The sequence below is a fragment of the Amblyraja radiata genome, chromosome 21, assembly GCF_010909765.2.
Source record: "Amblyraja radiata isolate CabotCenter1 chromosome 21, sAmbRad1.1.pri, whole genome shotgun sequence".
Lineage (NCBI taxonomy): Eukaryota > Metazoa > Chordata > Chondrichthyes > Rajiformes > Rajidae > Amblyraja > Amblyraja radiata.
Genome location: NC_045976.1, coordinates 11,415,703 through 11,439,465, shown reverse-complemented (window position 1 = coordinate 11,439,465; position 23,763 = coordinate 11,415,703). Strand labels below are relative to the sequence as shown.

Here is a 23,763-nt window from a genome sequence, read left to right as displayed (position 1 = left end):
TATGGTCTGGGTCTTGATTCCCCTTCTCCCCTAGCGCGGCATTGTGGCGCAGCGGTAGAGTTACTGCCTTACAGCGCCAGAGACCAGTGTTCGATCCTGACTGAGGGCGTTGTCTGTAGGGAGTTTGTACGGTCTCCCTGTGACCCCTTAGGTTTTCTCCAGGTGCTCCAATTTTCTCCCACACTCCAACGATGTGTAGGTTAATTGCCTTTGGTAAAAACTATCCCTAGTGCGTAGAAGAGAGCTAAAGTACAGGGTGATCGCTGGTCGGTGCGGTCTCGATGGGCCGAAGGGCCTATCTCTAAACTGAACTACTCTGGGTAAAAGACTGTGCATTTAACCTCTGCATTCCTTTCATGGTCCAGTACATAGTTTCTCCAGTTCAAATTGTTCTGGTTGTTATCTAACGCTAATGTGCAATAACAATATTGATATGGAAACCTAGTGGACTCTTCTCTCATGAGTTATCTGTCATATCCCATGCCATCTTTGCCTTGATCACGTCATTCAATGTACACATAATACTTTTCTCTTAGCATCTAAAGTATTCTAGTATTGCCCCCCCCTGTCAGCTTTCCATTCTACAGTTATTCCAGTCTTTCTGCTTTTTTTGCACACCACCCTCGTTAGACCTCATTTGGACTACGCAGTTGCAGCATGGGACCCATACACAAACAAAAAACATTCTTTCATCGAACGTGTCCAAAGACAGGCAGCTCGATTTGCTACTAACACCTATGAGAGAGAAGCGAGTGTTACCAAACTTCTGAATTCACTGGGGTGGAACCCTCTCCAAGACAGACGTGAAGCTCACCGTTTGACCTGTTTTTACAAAAAATTTAAATGGTCAGCTCGACATAGATTACAAGACCTACACCAAACCCAAACCAATTAGGAGCAGATGAGGGCATTTGATCCAATTTGTGATTCCAGCTACCAAGATAGATGTATACAGCAATTCGTTCTTCCCCCGCACAATTAAAGCATGGAATAATCTTCACCCAACTATAGTTACCCAACCAGATGCAACTAAATTTAAGGTAACTCTTTCTTCCCAAAAACCCTTTCTGGCTTAAGTCTGCCCTCCACCACCTCCAGTTTAAATTCCATTTGGAATATTTTGGAGGACCAAGAAACCACACCAGCGTTTTGTTTTTATATCCCCACGTGTTACTGTCAATCGCCTTATTTTCTTTATCCAGCCCAGGATTCATTCAGCACAAATTCAGTGATCATTCAGAGTGATCTGCAATTTCTTTACATATTTCACTTCATATTTATTAATAAAAAAATGAATTTGAATCGATCAAAAGATGCTGCAGTGCCAGTGATAATGCTGAGTGATCTGCAATTCCTTTGTATAATTCTGTGTTTATTTAAGGAAAACTTTGAATTAATTGGAAGGTACAGCAGTGTCAGTGATAATTTAGATCTGAAATGTCTTTATATGTTCTTTTAATTTAAGAAAAGTCTCTGAATTGATTGAAAGATACTGCATGGAAAAAGTCTTAGCTCTGATTATTTTTGGTTCCTTTATTTTGTTTCCATTGCAGATGCAGAAGTTAGGATCTATGCAGCCCCTCAAGGGAATGCAAAGATGCAAGATTTGCAAATGCAATAAAGTAGGTCGCAGCCCCGGGAGAGATGATCGACAGGCGCATGTGACGCAAGGCGGTGCGCTCCCTCAAAAGGGTCTGGCGTACATGCAGAGAGAGCGCTAATGTGTAAGAGCTCCCTGCAAGCGATTCAAGGCTGACTGCAACTCACAGCATCGGAAGCATGAATGAGATCAAACTCGCTGTGTTGGGATCAGAAGGGGTCGGGAAGTCAGGTAGGCAAACATTGCATTGCAAACAACCCTCATGCATTAAGTTACATTTCTGCAAGAGCACACTCTGCATTCGTGACTGTAACAAGATTTTCGCGTGTTTTTGTCTGTTTGCAGCGCTAATCGTGCGTTTCCTAACCAAGCGTTTTATTGGCGAGTATGCGTCCAATTCAGGTAAGCTGGGAGGTCATTTAGAGCAAATATCAGCTTGCAGGAAATATATTCTTGCAAATATCAGCTCGGTTTGGAAAACTCATGCATTAATGTGCGGGTTGCAAGAGCTGGAGGGATTTGTTTCAAAGTGAACCCTACTAGCAAGAAAATAAATTGTGGGATGTGTCTTAATATTTAGACATTTAAATCCATTTATGTTTTTGAAAGCATGCAAAATGCTTCCTGGAATGGCATTGAAGGGTAGTTGACTACTATGAACTGCAGATAGTTTGGTAAGGAATACATTTAAAAAAAAATTGTAGATGCTGGAAGTTGATGTACAAAGGGATCGTGAAGTCTATAATCAGTCTGAAGAAGGGTTTCGGTTCGAAACGTTACCTATCTCCTTCGCTCCATAGATGCTGCTGCACCCGCTGAGTTTCTCCAGCATTTTTGTGTACCTTCGATTTTCCAGCATCTGCAGTTCCTTCTTGAACACTTGAAGTCTATAATGTTCTGCCCATATTTCTCCATGCCAACCAAAATGCCCCATCAAACTAGTCCCATTTGCCCGCTTTTGGCCCATATCCATCTAAATACACAAAACTAGTAAATAGCGTGGTGAAGAAGGCATACGATATGCTTGCCTTCATCGTATCTGCCTCCACCACCACCCCTGGCACCCAGTACCCACTGTAGAAATAGAACTTGCCCCGCGCATCTCCCTTAAACTTTACCGCTCTAACCTTAAAGCTGTGTCCTCTAGTCGTTGACATTTGCACTCTGGGACTGTCAACCCGATCTATAGGGTGATTTCACGAAAGGTCACTGGAGCGTAGATCCCCACTCACGTGACCGAAATTTTTAACTGGGGGACAAGCGTCACTTCCGGTACATGTTAGTGAATGGGAAAACATGCACTTTCACACCCGTTAAAAACATCGAAAACGGCCAGGTTTTGAGCTGCAATTAAGTGAGCCAGTCGGGGTGACCGTGAGGAACAGCTACCTACATTTACAGTCCAAAAAAAAGATGGAAACTAAGGTAAATACAAGAGGGAGCTGAAGGTGTAAAAACAGCGGAAGTTGATTGCCGACATTTTTCGTGGAGATTTAAAGATCCAAAATATCGGGAATTATCGCGTTTGCTCGCTGCATTTCATCAAAAGTGGCATTATTGACTTTTTATCTTTATTCATTTGTTATATGAAAAGTATTAAAAGTTAGAAACCCGTCAGTAAAATTGCAGAATCGCCCATGGTTCTGAACACGCTTCTGAAGCTCCATTTACCATTTAAATAATCGTAAACTCTCAATGCGTTTTGAAATCAATTTTACTGAGATGCAAGCTTACGATTATTTAAATGGTAAATGTAGCTTCAGAAGCGTGTTCATTTTGCATGTTAAAACCCACCCGAGAACCATGGGCGATTTTGCAATTTTACTGACAGGTTTCTAACTTTTAATCTAACAAATGAATAAAGATAACAAAGCCAATAATGCCACTTTTGATGAAATGCAGCGAGCAAACGCGATAATTCCCGATATTTTGGATCTTTAAATCTCCACGAAAAAATGTCGGCAATCAACTTCCGCCGTTTTTACACCTTCAGCTCCCTCTTGTATTTACCTTAGTTTCCATCTTTTTTTTTTACTGTAAATTTAGGTAGCTGTTCCTCACGGTCACCCCGACTGGCTCACTTAATTGCAGCTCAAAACCTGGCCGTTTTCGATGTTTTTAACGGGTGTGAAAGTGCGTGTTTTCCCATCCACTAACATGTACCGGAAGTGACGCTTGTCCCCCAGTTAAAATTTTCGGTCACGTGAGTGGGGATTTACGCTCCAGTGACCTTTCGTGAAATCACCCTATACTGGAGGGCATAGCTTTAAGGTGAGAGGAGCAAAGTTTAAAGGAGATGTGTGGGATAACTTCATTAAATTAAATGTGTGGCACAGCTGGTAGAGTTGCTGCCTCAGCAACAGAGACTCTGGTTCGACCCTGACCTCGAGTGCTGTCTGAGTGTGGAGTTTGCACGTCTTACAATACAATACAATACAATACAATTTATTTGTCATTTGGACCCCGTTGAGGTCCAAACGAAATGTCGTTTCTGCAGCCATACATACAAAACGAAAAAGACCCGAGACACAACACAATTTACACATACATCCATCACATCGCTGTGATGGAAGGCAAAAAAAAGTATCTCTCCACTGCACTCCCCCCCCCCCCCCCGATGTCAGAGTCAAAGTCAAAGCCCCCGGCTGGCGATGGTGATTGTCCCGCGGCCATTAAAGCCACGCCGGGTGATGCAAGGTCGCGCACCGGGTCTTGGTGTTAGAGCCCCGGCGGGCGCTCGCAAAGTCCCGCGGCCATTCCAAGCCGCGCGGGGCGATGGTAAGTACCCGCTCCAGGTGCTCTTCAACCCCGCAACTCGGGCGGGAGAAGTCGCCGCTGTGGAAGCCCCGAAAAGCGGTCTCCCACCAGGGACCCGCGGGCTTCCGGTGTTGCCGTCCGCCAGACCCGCGGTTGCAGCCTCCGAATCTCCGGGGGTCGGGTCGCTGCAGCGCTCCACCACAGCTCCACCCGCTCCAGACTCGGCCAGCCCCGTGATGGTGAGTAGTCCGCAGCTCCGCAACTGGAGCCCCAGGTCGTTCCTGCTGGAGGCCGCTCCACGTTGCCCAGCCCCAACGACAACGGAGACCCGACAAAGAAAAGGTCGGGTCTCCCGTGCAGGGGAAAGATTTTAAAGTTCCCCACTCCCACCCCCTCACACACATACCCTGACAAAAAAATAAAATAAAAACTACATAGAAACGAGACAAAAATAATAAAAAGACAGACGGACTGCAGAGGCCGCTGCTGACGAGAGTCGCGCCGCCCACCTGTTTCCTGTGACCGCGTGGGTTTCCCAAAGACGTGCGGGTTTGTAGGTTAATTAGCCCTCTGGAAATTGCCCCTAGTGTGGAGGGAGTGGATGAGAAAGTGGGATAACATAGAACTGATGTGAACGGGTGATCGACAGATGAAGTGGACTGAGCGTGCCGAAGGGCCTGTTTACACACTGTACCCTTAAACTAAATGCAATAAACCCTCACAATAACGGACCACGGAGGGGAGGTTGGTGTCCGTTATTGCCAATTATCCACTATAACAGAATGAGGAGGGATAATAATTCATGAAAAAATAACATATTTATGAACCAAATTGATTTATGAAAAAAATTTGAAAAAAATTATTTAAAAATCTATGGATTTATTTTGCAAATTAAATTTAAATATTTTTTTAAAATATTAGTTTATTCACAAAAAAGATTGAAAAGACATAAATACAAGTTTCATAATGCAGCTAATAAAATTGAAAGATGAAAACGTTATTGAGAAGTATTTATTTTTGATTTTTGGTATTTATATAAAAAACATTGAAAAAATATGCAGATACAAGTTTTGAATTGCTAATAAAATTGAAATATTTATTTAAAAAATGAGAATAAAGATTTTTCATAAATTTATTATCTATGTTGTTTATGAAAAATTATTGAAATGCAGTATGAAGGAACAAGTTTGAAATTGCACATAATAAAAGTGAAATATTTATGTGACTGTATGTTGAAGTTCAGGATCGAATGGGTTACAGCTCACAGTGTTTACATCTTGAACTGTGTGTGGTATTGTTCACCCGACTTTGTTCGGGGGCAGGAGTTGAAATATGGCTGTGTAATAATGTTATTAAACTTATTATTTTTGCAGAGTGCATCTACAAAAAGCGTTTATCCGTGGACGGACGGCAAATTAATTTAGAAATATTTGATCCATGTTCCCAAGTAAGTCTTGCCTTTTGGAGTTGGAGTTTTAGTTCAGAAATACTGTGTAGAGACTGGCCCTTCGGTCTGCCGGTCCACGTCGACAATCGATCGCCCATTCACACTAGTTCTGTTACCCCACTCTCTCATCCACTCCGCACACACTAGGGGGCAGTTTACAGAGGGCCAATGAACCTGCAAACATCCCATGTCTTTGTGATGTGGGAGGAAACCGGAGCACCCGGAGGAAACCCACGTGGTCACAGGGAGAATGTGCAAACTCTACACACAGACAGACAGCACCTGAGGTCAGGATCGAGCTCGGGTCTCTAGCGATGTGAGGTAACAGCTCTACCGGCTGCGTCACTGTGACAACATGTGTCTTATGGAACAGAGGACATTACTCTGATAGCAGTAGACACTTTGTCTTGTATCAGAATGGTTACATGGCCTCTGGGTATGTTGCTACTGTAAGTTGTTCTAAAATAAGCAATCCATATTCTGTTCTTAAACTGGAAGCACCATTAACTCAGCTTGCTCAGCCCACAATGTCTGTACCGAACATGATGCCAAGTTAAACTAATCTCCTCTGCCTGCAGTGATCCATATCCCTCCACTAGCTGCATATCCACGTGCCTATCCAAAAAACAATTGAACACCACTGTAGCATTTGCCTCCACCACCACCTCTGGCAGCATGTTCCTGGCCCCCACCACTCTGTAAAAAAAAACGACCCCCACATCACAAACACACCCACTCTCACCTTAAAGCTATACCCTCTTTGACATTTCCAACCAGGGATAAAGGTTCTGACTGTCTACCTTATCTATACCTCTCATAAATGCATGTACTTCATATCAGGTCTTCCCTCAGCCTCTGATGTTCCATATAAAACAATCCCAAGTTTATCCAATCTCTCCTTGTAGCTGAAATGCCTCAGAGGTGCAATTGTAGAACTGCTGCCTCACAGCACCAGAGACCCAGGTTTGATCCTGACCTTGTGTGCTGTCTGTGTAGAGTTTGCACGTTCTTGTTCTCGGGGTGCTCCAGTTTACTCCTACATCTCAATGATGTGCAGGTGTTGTAGGTTAATTGACTCTCTGTAATTGCCCCTGGTGCGTAGGGAGTGGATGAGAAAGTGGGATAACAAAATGAGTGTGTACGGGTGACCGACGGGCAGCGTGGACCCGGTGGGCCGAAGAGGTTGCTTCCATGTTGTATCTTTCAATGAATCAAATACGTATATATTGTTAATGTCAATAGTATTTCAGTTTTACTCAATGGATTCCAAAGCCTCATTATATATTCAACTTGTATGGTAATTAGCAAATGCTTTAGCCTTCTTGTTTCCATGTCACCCACATGACTTGAGTTTGCACTTGTTATTATAGACAATAGGTGCAGGAGTAGGCCATTTGGCCCTTCGAGCCAGCACCGCCATTCAATGTGATCATTGCTGATCATCCCCAATCAGTACCCCGTTCCTGCCTTCTCCCCATATCCCCTGACTCCGCTATTTTTAAGAGCCCTATCTAGGTCTCTTGAAAGCATCCAGAGAACCTGCCTCCACCGCCCTCTGAGGCAGAGAATTCCACAGACTCACCACTCTCTGTGAGAAAAAGTGTTTCCTCGTCTCCGTTCTAAATGGCTTACTCCTTATTCTTCAACTGTGGCCCCTGGTTCTGGACTTCCCCAACATCGGGAACATGTTTCCTGCCTCTAGCGTGTCCAAGCCCTTAACAATCTTATATGTTTCAATGAGATACCCTCTCATCCTTCTAAACTCCAGAGTGTACAAGCCCAGCTGCTCCATTCTCTCAGCATATGACAGTCCCGCCATCCCGGGAATTAGAACGTATTCAATGAAATAACTTTGTAACTGCAACAAATCGATCAGAATTAATGATTAACACATTGAATATAGTCTTTAATGGCATGGTTAAGAATGTAACGTGTCCTTTTCTTCTAGAATTTAGAGAATAAGTCGTTACTAACTGATCAGATGAACTGGGCTGACGGGTTTGTTGTGGTGTATGATATTGGTGACCGATCCTCCTTTATCTCAGCAAGAACTCTCATTAAACAACTACGAGAAACGAACAGTGAAATTTACAAAAGGTAAGTGTATTATTCTGAGGAAGTGTCCCGACCCGAAACGTCGCTTGTCCATATTCTCCACACATGCCGCCTGAGCCTCTGACTTACTCCAGCACTTCTTGTTTTACTCAAGATTCCAGCATCGGCAGTCTCTTGCAGTCATAGAGTGATACAGTGTGGAAACAGGCCCTTCGGCCCAACTTCCCCACACCAGCCAACATGTCCCATCTACATTAGTCCCACCTGCCTGCGCTTGCTCCATATCCCTCCCTGATAAATAACTCTCTTTAATTTGGATTTTTGTCGAACAGCCACAGTGCTCAAACTGTAACCACACTCCAGAGATTAATTTCATAGGGAGACGCAAGAAACTGCAGATGCTGGATTTGATCAAGCACCAGTCACCCTGCTCCATTCCCCTCTATCTTGTCAGTCCCCCATTTCCCTGTTATCCCCCCTCTTTCCCCTCCCTCCTGTCCACTTCCCCCTCGATCTCTCTCTCTGCCTTCACTTTTCATTACACCTCTCTCCTTACCCGACAACCTTTAGTTTCCTTTTCACCTCCAGCCTCTGTCAAAGAGAGTGTCACGGTGGTAGAATAACGCATGTAAAATACCCACACGTGAAAACCCCACAAGTTCCCGAGGCCAGGATCGAACATGGGTCTCTGGCGCTGTGAGGCAGCGGCTCTACCCGCTGCGCCACTGGGCCGCCCCAAGGTTAGATAGGATTTGCTTTAAGTTGTTCATATTTATATGTCTATTGTTTTCAATGATGAGAAGGCCAAAATCTAACTTGGTTCTCAACATATATGCTCCATATTCCCCCTACATTTCCCTGTAATGGGCCTGTCCCACTTAGGCAATTTTTTTCGGCGACTCTCATAGTCGTAGCAGGTCAACGAAAAACCAGCAACTGGACCCCCCTTACAACAATGTCTACGACAATGTCTACAACAACCTACCAACTAGTCGACGTCCAGCTACGGCAAGCTACCGACAACCGGCGACCCATTAGGATGTCCACCTACGACAACCTACGTCCATCCGCGACAAGTTACGGCAAGGTAAGACCATTCAGTCGCCGGTACCTGTCGCCGGTTGATGTAGGTAGTCACCAATGGAATTCACCGAAGTCAGCACCGACGACAACCTACGCCATCCTGGAGACAACCTACGCCATCCTGGAGACAACCAACGTCAGGAGAAGTCAAGCTATGCTCGTTGGCGTCAAGCTGACTGCCACCGAAAAGTTTTAAACATTTCAAAATCCAGCGGCGACCAGAAAAACGCTACGATTCTTTGTGCGACTGAGGAGACTACTCGCGAACATACAGGCGACACCCCAGCGACAATGTGACGTAGTCGCCTAAAAAATCGCCTAAGTGGGACAGGGGCATAAAGTCTTCTCACTCACACGCCCATTACTCTCTCCTATTCTCCTATATTCATATATATATATATATATACTGTGAACTTTTTGTTGATAATGTTGATCATTATGTTTACATATTCTGTTGTGCTGCTGCAAGTAAGAATGTCATTGTTCTGTTTGGGACATGTGACAGTAAAACACTCTTGGACTCTCGAACTGAAATTTGCCTTCAATTTGCACAGAGATGTTACATCAGTGATAGTTTTGGTTGGCAATAAGCAAGACCTGTGTCACGTGAGAGAGGTGAGGGAGGAAGAAGGAATGCTCTTCGCCAGAGAAAACAAATGCCACTTTAGCGAGTTGTCGGCAGCTGAAGATCGGCAGGAGGTCGGGAAGATGTTTTCAAAGGCCATCAGGAATGCAAGTGGGAATCGCAGGAGGAGACCCAGTGGCTCAAAGTCGATGGCCAAGCTCATCAACAATGTGTTCGGTAAAAGAAGGAAGTCCGTGTAGCTCCACGTAAACCACCTTGTTGCTTATGTGTCGGAAAGAACTGCGGATGCTGGTTTAAACCGAAGATACACACAAAACGCTGGAGTGATTTAGCGGGTCAGATAGCATCTCTGGAGACAAGGAATAGGTGACGTTTCGGGTCGAGTCCCTTCTTCAGATTTCTTCTTCTGAAGAAGAAGTGTCTCAACCCGAAACGTCACCTACTCCTTTTCTCCAGAGATGCTGTCTGACCCGTTGAGTTACTCCAGCTTTTGTGTCAACCTTGTTGCTTATGTTGGGACAAGTGTACAGCCTGCAATAATACCTGGTGACTCCAACCTTTCTGTTCATTCTACATCAACAGAGAAGTCAATACTCTTACTGTAAATAGCTCTAAGCTTCCCCCCAGTCTAGTTTCAGTCAAAAATCACTGAGTCAAGCACTTGCGCATCTAAACTATATTTTGGCAAAACACAATTGCAGTTCCACTACTATACCTAACCACCACAGGTTCGATCCTCGTGTCTGCCTGATCAAGCCCTCTTTAGCCTTGCTCAAGCAGAGACACTCCAGAAGGACACCAGACAAGGCTCAATAATTAATCCAATCAACATCTAGCTTTGCTACATTATATACAATGTGTATGTCTGGTTTGCATTCATCCAATCCATTCCATGCAATTTGCACCTAATTGTCAGGATCTGCAGATGTTTCATTCTCTTCCTGCAGTTCTTATCTAGGCTCTAGACAAACTGGCACTAATCTGCAGCTTGTCCTATTTCTGCAGAAGGCATATTTAAATTGACCAAATGGCCTAGCAGCCCAGAAGCCCTTACTCAATTTTGGTGTCCGGGCCTCTGCAATTTGGCCAGCATTAACATTACTTGATGTCTCTTTTTAGATGAAGAGTTTGGGCTTTATTCCTTGGAGCGCATGGTCTTTTATAGAGGTGTATGAAATCATGAGGGGAATAAATAGGGTGAATTCACTACTCAGAGAAGGGGAATCAAGAACCAGAGGACATAGGTTTAAGATGAGGGGAAAGATTTATTAAGAATCTGAGGGGCAACCTTTACACTGTGAGGGTGGTGGGTATATGGAACAAGCTCTCACGGGAGGTAGTTCTGGCAGGTACTATAACAACATGCATTATAGAAATATGCTGTATGTTTAAACTAAACTAAATATTTAAAAGACACTTGGATAGGTATAAAATTTAGAAGGATATGGGCCAAACTGGGAAGATGGGACTAGTGCAGTGGTTCCCAACGTGGGGCATACGCCCCACAGGGGGGCAATTTGATTTTTATGGGGGGCATCAGGTAAACATATGTAGTTTATGTTTCAGATGTTATTTTGAGTAAATTCCATTTTCTGAGAATTATTTCTTTGTCTACTCGTGCTAAAATATGGGGGGGGGGGGGCATCAGGATTTTAGAGGTGATTAGGTGGGGCATGGCCAAAAAAAGGGTTGGGAACCACTGGACTAGTGTATATGGGGCATCTTGGTCTTCCTACCGAGTTTGGCTGTAGGGCTCTAAACAGAAGGATTGATCTGATTGGCATTCCTGACCTACATCTGTGAGGAGAGAATAATGGAGCCTTAAAACTGGTTTAATGAAGAGCTGTGTGGGAAGGAACTGCAGATGCTGGTTTACACTGACAATAGACACAAAATGCTGGAGTTTAGCCCCTGTCCCACTTACGTGTCCTTGGCATGCTAATTATGCGATCTCATGGTCGCGTTGAGGCGCGATGGTCCCGCGAAGGTCGCGCGCGATTTGGGACGCGTAAGTGGGACAGGCCCTTAACTCAGTGGGACAGGCAGCATCTCTGGAGAGAAGTAATGAGAAACGTCACCCATTCCTTCTCTCCAGAGATGCTGCCTATCCCGCTGAGTGACTCCAGCATTTTGTGTCTATCTTTAATTAAAAGCTGTAGCTCATCGGTCTATTCCCACCCCAGGAAAGCTTGGTGGTGGTCACTATAACATAGAACAGGAACAGGCCCTTCTACCCACAATGTCTTTGCCGAACTTGATGCCGAGTCCAACTCTTCGCTGCCTGCATTTGATCCATGTCCCTCCATTCCCTACATATCCACTGCCTATCCAAAACTGTCATAAACACCAGCATCGTATGTGCCTCCACCACCATCACTAGCAGTGTGTTCCAGGCACCCTTCACTTTAAACGTTGCCCCTCTCAACTTAAAGCTATACCCTCTTGTATTTTATATTTCAATTCTGGGAAATGGTACTGTTGGGCCTGTCCCACTTAGGCGACTACAGGCTTTCGGAGACAGTGGCGACAATTTGGGCTGTCGTAGGTGCTGTTGTAGGTTGTTGCCAGGTAACGTAGCTGGTCGCCGGTGCTGAGTTCAGTGAATTCCATTGTCCTAGTCATTGGCAGTCTTCTAAAGAATGTACCTAAGTGGGACAGGCCCTTTACTATCTACCCTATCTACGCCTCTCATAATTTTATATACTTCTATCGGGTCTCCCCTCAACCTCCGGCATTCCAGAGAAAACAACCTCTCCCTGTAGCTAATACCCTCCCATCCAGTCATCATTCTGGTAAACCACATCTGCACCCTCTCCAATGGGTCCACATCATTCCTGTAATGGAGTGACCAGAAATGATTTTAAAGTGACTCTGTCTGTGATATTCTGATATATCATCTTTTAAACATATTGATATTATTGTTTCAAGTCGAATTGTGCAGTCAGATCTGATTGTCATATATTTTGATATCTATTTAAGTAATATTGTGGCAGAGATTACCTGTGAATATTAAAGGTTGATCTGTCTGAAATAGTTTGGCTGCACAGAAAGCTTTTTTCAAAATTCTACTATCGTTCTTTTTGAGTTGGGGTAATATTTGAAACATCTTTAATTTAGACTTAATGTTAAACAGCCCATTTGTCCCACGGAGTCTGCGCCGACCAGCAATCACCCCGTACGATCGCACTATCTTACACACTAGGGACAAGTTACAGAAGCCAATTAACCTACAAACATCCTCTGCACAGTGTGGGGGGGAAACTGGAGCACCCGGAGAAAATCCAGGCGGTCATAGGGTGAATGTACAAACTCCGTACAGGCAGCACCCGTGGTCAGGATTGAACCCGGGTCTCTTGGTGTTATAAGGCAGCAACTCTACTGCTGAGCTACAGCTCACTGGCCACCAGGAAGAACTTCCCTCTCAGATTTCAGTGTAACAAAGGCTAATTGGCCCTTTGAGCCCATGCAAGCACACTACCCAATTATTTTCCCACTAATCTGTTTAGATTAGAGATACAGCACAGAAACAGGCCCTTCGGCTCACCGAGCCGCTCCGACCAGCGATCCCCGCACATTAACACTATCCTACACACACTAGGGACAATTTATAATTTTACCGAAGCCAATTAACCGACAAGCGTGAACGTCTTTGGAGTGTTGGAGGAATCAGGGGCACCCTGGGAGAACCCACGCAGGTCACAGGGAGAACATACAAACTTGGTGCAGACAGCACCTGTAGTCGGGATCGAACCCGGGTCTCTGACGTTGCAAGGCAGCAACTCTACCGCTGCGCCACCGTGCCACCTTCACGCCACATTCCTAAAAATTCTACCACTCACCTATTCTAGACCATAGAACAGCACAATTCAGGAACAGGCCCTTCAGCCCACAATGTCCATGCTGCACAAAATGCCAAGTTAAACTAATCTCTGCCTGTACGTGATCCATATCCCCCTGTTCCCTGCATATCCACGTGACTATCTAAAAGCCTCTTAAACACTATTGTATCTACCTTCACCATCACCCTTGGCAGCACGATCCAGGCTCCCACGTGGAAAATGGTGGAAAAATCCATCTGTGGAAAAATCTCGCCCTGCACATCTCATAAACCTTGTCCCTCTCACCTTAAACCTATCTTTGATATTTCCAACCTGGAAAAATGGTTCTGACTGTCGACCCCATATGTCTCATCATTTTATGTACGTTTATTGAGTCTCCTCTAAACCAATGGAGAAAACAATCTAGGTCTGTTCAACCTCTCCTGGTAGCTCCCTCCCCAAAACCTCTACATCCTTCCTGTAATGGGGTGACCAGAACTGCACGCAACACTCCAAATGTAGCCTAGCCAACGTAATGTAGAGCTGCATCTTGACTTCCTGAGTCTTCTATTCAATGCCATGACCAATGAAGGCAAGCACACCATACGCCTTCATTACCCCTCGATCTACTTGGCCTACAGAATAGTTTAGCGCTCACAGATAAAGCCAGACGACAGTTGCTTCATCATCTCATCGCTGATTGAAGAGGCAGGCCACGTTATCTGCAAGCTTTCGACAATAATCTACTGCATCTGACAAGCAATGGCAAGATTCCAGCATGACGGGGTTATTTACAGACATGAGCCTTCTCGGTTTGATTTGCAGATATGGTGCGCCCATTTGTCTTGTCTGCCAGACTTTAAATAACAAGTCGAGTTTTTTTTCATCAACGTTGCCTCTCTTCCAAGACTTTAAAGAGAATAATAACTTTTTCTGGACAGGAAAGGTATGGAGGGATATGGGCCAAACGTGGGGAGGTGGGACCACCTTAGATGGGGTATCTTGGTCGGCATGGGCAAGTTGGGCTGAAGGGCCTGTTTCTATGCTGTATTACTCAATGGCACCAAGACCCTTGAGTGTTTAATTATAGTTGTTCATTTACAAAGTAGAAACATGTTTAGGTCTGAGCAATTTTCTCTCATTTGGCATATTTGCTTACAACATACAAGAAGGCTATTCTGCCTGTCTAGTGTACACCAGCCCTAAAACAATCCAGCCAACCTCCCAATTAATCCACTAACGCACTCACATTTCCATCAACTCCCCCTATTATCCCGTCACCCACAGAAACTGCAGGCAATTGACCTTTTTACAATGTAGCTGGGGAACAAACTGCCTGGGAAAAAACCCACACGGCCACATGAAGTACAAACAAAATCCTCACTTGTGCAATCAATTAAAACTGTAATCACTTCCGAAACAGAAGTATGGGAGTAATCGAGACTCGGCGAGCGTTTCGCCAAACTCTTGCGCTCGGTCCGCCAAGCCCTGCTGGATCTCCCGGTTGCCAACCATTTCAACTCCCCTTCCCATTCCCACACTGACCTTTCTGCCCTGGGCCTCCTCCATTGCCAGAGTGAGGCCAAACACAAACTGGAGGAACAGCATCTCATATTCCACTTGTGGAGCTTACAACCCAACGGTATGAACATTGAATTCTGCAAGTTAAGGTAATGCTCCATTCCCCCCTTCCCCTCGCTCCTCCCCCCCCCCTCCCACCCATTTCCTTTGCACCAGCCCGCTGTGCCGATTTGCACCCATTTCTCCCACGATCCTGCCCCCCTTCACCGCTGCCTTCCACCTATATCTCCTTTTTTTAATCTTCTTCTGTTACCCTTTTGTCTCCTTTTCATCCCTCGCCTTTGTCCGAAGAAGGGTCCCGACCCGAAGCGTCACCTGTCCATTCCCTCCACAGATGCTGCCTGACCCGCTGAGTTACTCCAGCACTTTGTGTGTGTTCTACGCAGGATCCCAGCATCTGCAGTTCCTTGCGGTCTAATCGATCGCAACCTGTTATTTTTCAAGAACATTAGTTGCCCGATCACATCTGCTGCGAGAAAAGAAGGAGGATTTTTAGAAGAAAACATTTCTGAACATTGGTAGTTGTGCAATTGTGCCATGGAATCGTAACAAAATGCGGAGAGGATATCAGTCGATCTTATGTGTCCCAGCGGTGAATTAATTCATTGCAGAGATTGAGTGATTTCCCTGGGAGTGCCAATATCCTGGCAGGCTGTTGTTTAACATTTATTCATGTAAATGCTTGTCTCCATTGCTACCCATTTCTTGCTGAAGGGAGTCAGACCTGCCAATCTGCCTGCATGAGGGAGTAGGCATTCAGATGCCGTGACTAGGCCTGGTGATTTGAAAGCTCCCAGGGATGCGGGCTTAGGTGGGATATTGTGCGTGTGGAAACACGAAAACATGCTGGAATAGACTAAAGTGGTACATCAATGTAGGAAGGAACTGCAGGTGCTGATTTACACGGATGACGGACACAAAATGCTGGAGGAACTCAGCGGGACTGGCAGCATCTCTGGAGAGAAGGAATGGGTGACGTTTCGGGCCGAGACCCTTCTTCACACTGGTTAGGGATAAGGAAAATGAGAGATATAGGCGATGATGTAGAGAGATAAAGAACAATGAATGAAAGAAGCTAGGGAGGGATAGAGAGAGAGGGAATGCCAGGGCTACCTGAAGTTAGAGAAATATTTGGAGAGCAGGAGGAATCAAAGATGCTCTAGTATCTTTGGGAGGAATCACAGAGGGGGATCAGCGAGAGGGGAGGAGGAGAACTTCTTCAAAGTAGACATACGTAAAATTTGTTACTTCTGTCTCTAATGTCCCATGGAGCTTATGAACGATTTCATGCTGTGAATTCAGTTGTTATCAGCTCTGATCACTAGCAACTGTTGCAGTCACATTTTAAGTGTTGATTTACTGATACGCTCCACAGAAACTGGCAATGATTAAGATGCAGTTAGATAGTCCGATCATATTATCCTACAATCATTGTGTCCCGTACAATGCACTTCCCGAGTTACTGAGGGATTCTATCAGTGTAAATAGTTTATTTGATGTGTGTTATTGTAATCCGGTTGCTTGGTTACTATTTTCGACAATCATTGTCAACTTTGCCCAACAATGATAGGGTGAATATATATGGCGGCACTGTGGCACAGCGGGTAGAGCTGCTGCCTCACAGCGCCAGAGTCCCAGGTTCAATCCTGACCTCGAATGCAGTCTGTGTGTTTAGTTTGCACTTTCTCCCTGGGAACGTGTGGGTTTGTAGGTTAATTGGCTTCTATAAATTGTCCCTAGGGTGTCGGATAGAGCTAGTGTACGGGGTAATCGCTGGTCAATGCGGACTCGGTGGGCCGAAGGGCCTGTTCCCATGCTGCATCTCTAAATCAGCAGGGTGTGGGGGGTGGGGGGGGGGGGGTGGAGGGTTGCATCAGTCGGCACAGACATTATGGGCCAAAGGGCATGTCCCTGTGCTGCATTGTTCTACGTTCCATTGAAGCCAGGACAGTTCCTTGGCAGGATGAAGGATGCAACGTTTCGGGTGGGAACCCCGTCTTCAGACTGAAAGATGGAGAAGGCGAGAACAGACGGTTCAAGTCAGAACCCTTCTTCAACCTCCACCCTTCCTGAGGTCTTCTGTTGCCTGCCCTGTTATGATCTGTCCTTCTCTATCTTTCAGTCTAAAGAAGAGTTCTGGCCCGAAACGTCATCTAGTCCCTTTCTCCAGAGATGCTGCCTGACCCGCTGTGTTACTCTGGCTATTTTTGGGGGGGAAATCAGCGCTGGAATAGGATTTGTGTAACAGAAAACACACAGGCAGGAGATGCTTTATTTCCAAGGCACAAACTCTCCTGTGCATCAGTTGCAGAACAATATATTAGTCCTCTACCTCATTAGGTTTGCAATTCCCCTCCATATTCCAATTGCCACATAGCCTCCGGTTAAAAATGACAATTTGGGGTGTTTTTTCTCCCTGTGTGCATCTTTCACTTAGGCAGAATAAATGACGGTTTAATAAAATAATCAAAGTTACTTTTGCCCTCCGGTGCCAATTAGTTTCACTTGGATACCTAAAGAACATTTTCATCTCATGACACCAGTTCAGGCTCTCTAATTAAAAAGGAGAATGATTAGTCCACTGGGTCAAACAAAACATAGCAGATATTTGTTTCCCAGAAATAAACTTTAAGCTGGAGAGAGTGCAAAGAAAATTTGTGAGGATGTTGCCAGGACTTGAGTCATAGGGGGAGGTTGGTCAGGCTAGGACTTTATTCCTTGCAATGCAGGAATCTGACAGGCTATAGGAAGTATCTCATTAAGTTAGAAAGAGTGCAGATATGATTTACGAGGATGTTGTTAGGACTTGAGGGTCTGAGCTACAGTGGGAGGTTGGGCAGGCTAGGACATTATTTCCTTGAAGCACAGGGCACTGAGGAGTGTTCTTATAAAGGTGTATAAAATCATGAGGGGAATAGATAGGGTGAATGCACAGAGTCCTTTACCCAGGACAGGGGTAACAATAACCAGAGGACATAGGGTTAAGGTGAGAGGGGAAAGATTTAAGATTAATCCGAGGGGCAACTTTTTCACTCAAGGGTGGTGAGTAGATGGAATGAGCTGCCAGAGGAGGTAGTTGAGGCAGGTACGATAACAGCATTTAAAAGACATTTGGACAGGTACATGGATAGGGATGGTTTAGAGTGGTATGGACAAAACGTAAGAAAATGGGACTAGCGTAGATGGGGCATCTTGGTCAGCATGGACTAGGAGCCGAAGGGCGTGTTCTAGTGCTGTGTGACTGTATGGATTAAACTTCCGAATTTATGGCAGACATACAGTGGTGTGGGAGACATAATCATATCTGCATTGTCACTGATGTGAAATTTCTCACTGTCTCACATGGTGCTGCTCCTCCAGTGTACGGTGGTCGTCACTCTGGCCATGGAGGAGGCCGATGACAGTAAGGTTGAATTCGGAATGGGAGGGCAGTCTGACCTGCTGAGTTACTCCAGCACTATGTAAACCAGCTTCTGCAATTCCTTGTTTCTATTCTCTTGAACCTCTAGGTTTGCATTTAGGTTTATTATTGTCGCTGTCCTTTGCGTAGACCTAGTACACAATGCAAACCATTGTAAATTGTCCCCCTAGAATGTATTAAATAATTGTCCCACCCCAGTCATTCCCTAATTCACACTAGCTCTATATTGACCCACTCTCTCATCCAGTCCCTACGCACTAGGATGCAATTTACAGAGGGCCAATTAACCTACAAACACGCAAGTGGGGAAATTGGAGCACCCAGAGAAATCCCACATGGTCCCAGTGAGAATGTACAAACTCCACACACACACACACACACACACACTGCACCGAAGAAAGACTGGATAGACTCGGTTTGTACTCGCTAGAATTTAGAAGATTGAGGGGGGATCTTATAGAAACGTACAAAATTCTTAAGGGGTTGGACATGCTAGATGCAGGAAGATTGTTCCCGATGTTGGGGAAGTCCAGAACAAGGGGTCACAGTTTAAGGATAAAGGGGAAATCTTTTAGGACCGAGATGAGGAAAACTTTTTTCACACAGAGAGTGGTGAATCTGTGGAATTCTCTCCCGCAGAAGGTAGTTGAGGCCAGTTCATTGGCTATATTTAAGAGGGAGTTAGATGTGGCCCTTGTGGCTAAAGGGATCAGGGGGTATGGAGAGAAGGCAGGTACAGGATACTGAGTTGGATGATCAGCCATGATCATATTGAATGGCCGACTCGAAGGGCCGAATGGCCTACTCCTGCACCTATTTTCTATGTTTCTATGTCAGGATTAAACCCGGTTGTCTGGTGCTTTGAGGCAGTCACCTAAACATCACCTATCCATGTTCTCCAGAAATGCTGCCTGACCTGCTGAATTACTTCAGCACTTTATGTCCTTTCGTGAATGAACCAGCATCTGCAGTTCCTTGTTTCTACTTCCCTGTTATGCTGCTCTTTCCATGAGGGCCAAGATATAAATAACCCCATTTTCTACAGGTATATTAAACAGTAAATATAATAACAGGTAAATGGCACATCAGGATTTTGTTTCGACAACCCTGTTGCCCAGCATAGCGCGTTCTGTTGAGCTGTTGAATGATATGTTGAAGTCAATTGCAGTGTGAGCATATGGCTTTGGTACGGTTGGATCATCCAATAACTTATCTCCTCCACTATCAGAGCGGATTTCATTTGGAGAGTCAGATGTGAAGAGTTTCCTTGTCATCTGTTACCCAGTGAAACAGGTTCACCTCGGTTTACTGCCACCGGTTCTGTGCAGTGTTTTCTTATCTGCGGTTTTGCGATGTTGACAAGTGCAGTCAGCTGTGAGATTGGAGAGAAGGGAAAGTGATGATCTTCCAGCTGACCCTTTCAGCTTCTGGAACCAGGCTGACTGGGACATGCAGGGGAGAGGGATGGTGTACGTTAAATGCTGTGCCAACTTCTCAAAGATCCTTTCCCAGACTTTCACCTGCTTCATGTTTTCAGTGTTAAAATAACAACCCCTAGCTCTTTTTAAAAACTGTGAACATGATTAGTGAAAGCTTCTGTAAAACATAGCATTGCCCAGTTCCCTCATGTAACTGCACACTATTCAGACAGTGCAGGTTACTGAAAGTCTCTATTTGAAGTTCTTATATAGTAGCTTAGAGCAGAGATCATACAACATAGATCATAGAACATAGAATATAGGACATGGAACAGAACATAGAACATAGCACATTGAACATAGAACATAGCACATTGAACATAGAACATTGAACATAGAATAGAATAGAATTAGAATAGAATTTCCTTTATTGTCATTCAAACAAAAGTTTGAATGAAATTTTGTTCCATGCAATCATGACAGCAAAAATAACAAAACACACAATAAACACGGTTTAACACAAACATCCATCACAGTGAATCTCCAGACACCTCCTCACTGTGATGGAAGGCAAAAAGTCTTATCTTTTCCCTGTTTCTTCTCCCGCGGTCAGGCAGTCAAATTGCTGCGTTGAGGGGATCGAGGCTCTTGATGTTAAAGCCCCCGGCGGGCGATGGTAAATCCCACGGCTGATTAAGCCGCGCCGGGCGATGAAAGGCCCTGTGACGGGCTGATTCAAACCCCGCGATTCGGGGCGGAGGAAGCTGCCATTGCGGGAGCTCCTGAAAATTGGTCTCCTACCAGGGACCTGCGAGCTCCCGATGTTAACGTCCACACGGCCCGCGGCCGAAGCCTCCGAGGTTCCGAAGTCGGGTCGCAGCCGCAGAGCCACCACAGCCTCCGAAGTCAGCCAGCTCCGTGATGGTAAGTCCACAGGGTCTGCGACCGGAGCCATCAGATCGATTCCAGTTGGAGGCCGCCAGCTCCACGATGTTAGGCCTCAGCGAAAACAGAGACACAACAATGAAAAGGTCGCGTCCCCGTTCAAGGAAGAGATTTGAAAAGTTTCCCCAGACCCCCGCATATACACAACTAAAAATAAACCAAATCATACCTCTAACAAGACAAAAAAAAAAAGATAAAAAGACGAACAGACTGCAGGCGAGCCGCAGCTGCTTAGGCAGCGCCGCCACTTCCGATCATAAACGTTGAACATAGAACATAGAACATAGAATATAGAACATAGAACATAGAACATAGAACATTGAACATTGAACATAGAATACAGCCTAATTCTACTCCGATAACCTATGAACATGAACTTAGCACAGGAACAGGCTCTTCAGCCCGCAATATTTGTGCCAAACATGATGCTGTTAAACTGATCTCATCTGCCTGCACATGTTCCATATCCCTCTATACTCTGCGATACCTCTTGAATGTCACCACCATATGTGCCTCCACCGCCACCCTATTCTAGACACCCACCACTCTTTGTATAAAAAACCTGCCCCACACATCTCCTTTAAACTTTCCCCCTCTCACATTATAACTCTGCCCTCTAGTGTTGGACATTCCCACCCTGGGAGAAAGGTCCTGACTGTCTACCCCATCTATGCCTTTCATCATTTTATATACTTCTATTAGGTTTCTGATGCTCCAGAAAATAAAAAAATCCATCTGTCCATCCTCTCCCTGTAGCTGAAACCTTCTAATCTAGGCATCATAGAAACATAGAAACATAGAAAACAGGTGCAGGAGTAGGCCATTCGGCCCTTCGAGCCTGCACCGCCATTCAATATGATCATGGCTGATCATCCAACTCAGTATCCTGTACCTGCCTTCTCTCCATACCCCCTGATCCCTTTAGCCACAAGGGCCACATCTAACTCCCTCTTAAATATAGCCAATGAACTGGCCTCAACTACCTTCTGTGGCAGAGAATTCCAGAGATTCACCACTCTCTGTGTGAAAAATGTTTTCCTCATCTCGGTCCTAAAAGATTTCCCCCTTATCCTTAAACTGTGACCCCTTGTTCTGGACTTCCCCAACATCGGGAACAATCTTCCTGCATCTAGCCTGTCCAACCCCTTAAGAATAATTCTGGTGAACCTCCTCTGCACCCTCTCCAAAGCCTCCACATGTTTCCTTTAATGGGATGATCAGAACTGCGCGCAATATTACAAATAATATAGACTTAAGGAACTGCAGATGCTGGTTTTAAAAAGTGCTGGAGTATCTCAATGGGTCAGGCAGCATCTGTGCAGGATATGGATAGGTGATGTTTCGGGTCAGGACCCTTCTTCAGGCTGATCGTAGTATTTTACCCCATACAGCAACCAGGAGAAAAAAAAAGATTCTCTGTTTTCGAATGATGATACGTGAACTTCTTCCCTCACCACTAGATCTCAGTTCCATCAAAATTGAGTGGCCAGCATCATTACTGAGTCTCTTGTTTAGTTTAGTTTTGAGATACAGTGCGGGGAGAGGCCCTTCGGCCCATCGAGTCCTTGCCGACCAGCAAACACCATGCACAAACACTATCCAACACACTAGGGACAATTTACAATGTTTACCAAAGCTAATTAACCTGCAAACCTGTACATCTTTGGAGTGTGGGAGGAAACCAGAGCACCCAGGGGGAAAACCCATACGGTCACGGGGAGAACGTACAAATTCCGTACAGACACCACCCGTAGTCAGGATTGAACCCGCGTCTCAGGAGCTGGAAGGCAGTAACTACCGCTGAGCCACCGTGCCGCCCCACTATGCTAGACTTTACTTCTCTTTCTGTGGCTGTTCCTTTATTTTGTGCTTCTGCTCTTTGAGATGGTATCTTTCAAGATAAATACTGTTGGGTACAGCTGGAGCTTTATTACCACAGATTTGTAGATACAAAGATATATTCAATTTACTCCTGAACGCTTTAGATTGCAGAGCTACCCTCAAAATGAATACGTCTTCCAAATTGACAACTGCTGCAAGAAAGATCCTCTAAATATAATGAATGAAATTGGCTCTTTTTGATTGAATCTTGAAAGATTCACTCACTCCATGCAGACGGCTCCTGAGGTTCTGATCATACCCTGGTCACTGGTGCTGTGAGGCATCAACTCTACCACTGTGCTGTCCTCACATTCCATGTTTAGTTTGCGGAAAGAAGCCCTTCGGCCCACCGAGTCTAGGCTGACCATCATTTACACTAGTCCGATGTTATCCCACTTTCTAATCCACTCTCTCCACACCAGGGGCAATGTACAGAGAACCAACTAACCTACAAACCCACACCGCTTTGAGTTGTGAGGGGGAACTGGAGCACCCGAAGAAAACTCACACGATCACAAGGAGTCTTGAGAATTTACGTACTCATCATCAAAATTGGCTCAGGGATTTTAGGAAATTGATCTGCAGTTTGCAAAGCATGTTTAAGAAATCATTCTACCTTATCCATACTGGAATATCCAAAAACAATATGTTAATCAGAATAGTTTAATAGATTTGAGTGTATTTGTATGCAGTTATCAAAAGATCATAAGATCATAAGACATAGGAACAGCATTAGGCCATTCGGCCCATCGAGTCTACTCTGCCATTCGATCATGTTTGATCAATTTTTCCCTCTCAACCCCTGCTTCCTCCTCCATAATCTTTGACGCCCTTACTAATCACGAACCTATCAATACAATACAATACAATACAATTTATTTGTGTCATTTGAACCTCATTGAGGTTCAAACGAAATTTGGTTTCTGCAGTCATACACAAGAAAAAGAACCAAGACACAACACAATTTACACAAACATCCATCACAGTGAATCTCCTCCTCACTGTGATGGAAGGCAAAGTCTTATCTCTCCCCTGCACTCCTCATTCTCCTCCCAATGTCAGAGTCAAAGCCCCCGGCGGGCGATGGTAAGTGTCCCGCGGCCATTAAAGCCGCGCCGGGCGATGCAAGGTCACGCTCCGGGTCTTGGTGTTGGAGCCCCCGGCGGGCGCT

At 45.1% G+C, this 23,763-nt stretch overlaps 1 protein-coding gene across 1 annotated transcript; it reads left to right on the top strand.

Moving 5' to 3' along the window:
• Nucleotides 1-1,708: 1,708 nt before the first annotated feature.
• On the top strand, nucleotides 1,709-9,860 carry rergl (RERG like). Its single transcript, XM_033039308.1, has 5 exons — nucleotides 1,709-1,831; nucleotides 1,946-2,002; nucleotides 5,731-5,804; nucleotides 7,753-7,901; nucleotides 9,497-9,860. Exons 1-5 carry the CDS (start codon nucleotides 1,780-1,782, stop codon nucleotides 9,765-9,767), a joined length of 603 nt encoding a protein of 200 aa, XP_032895199.1. The 5' UTR covers nucleotides 1,709-1,779; the 3' UTR covers nucleotides 9,768-9,860.
• The last annotated feature ends 13,903 nt before the right edge of the window (nucleotides 9,861-23,763 follow it).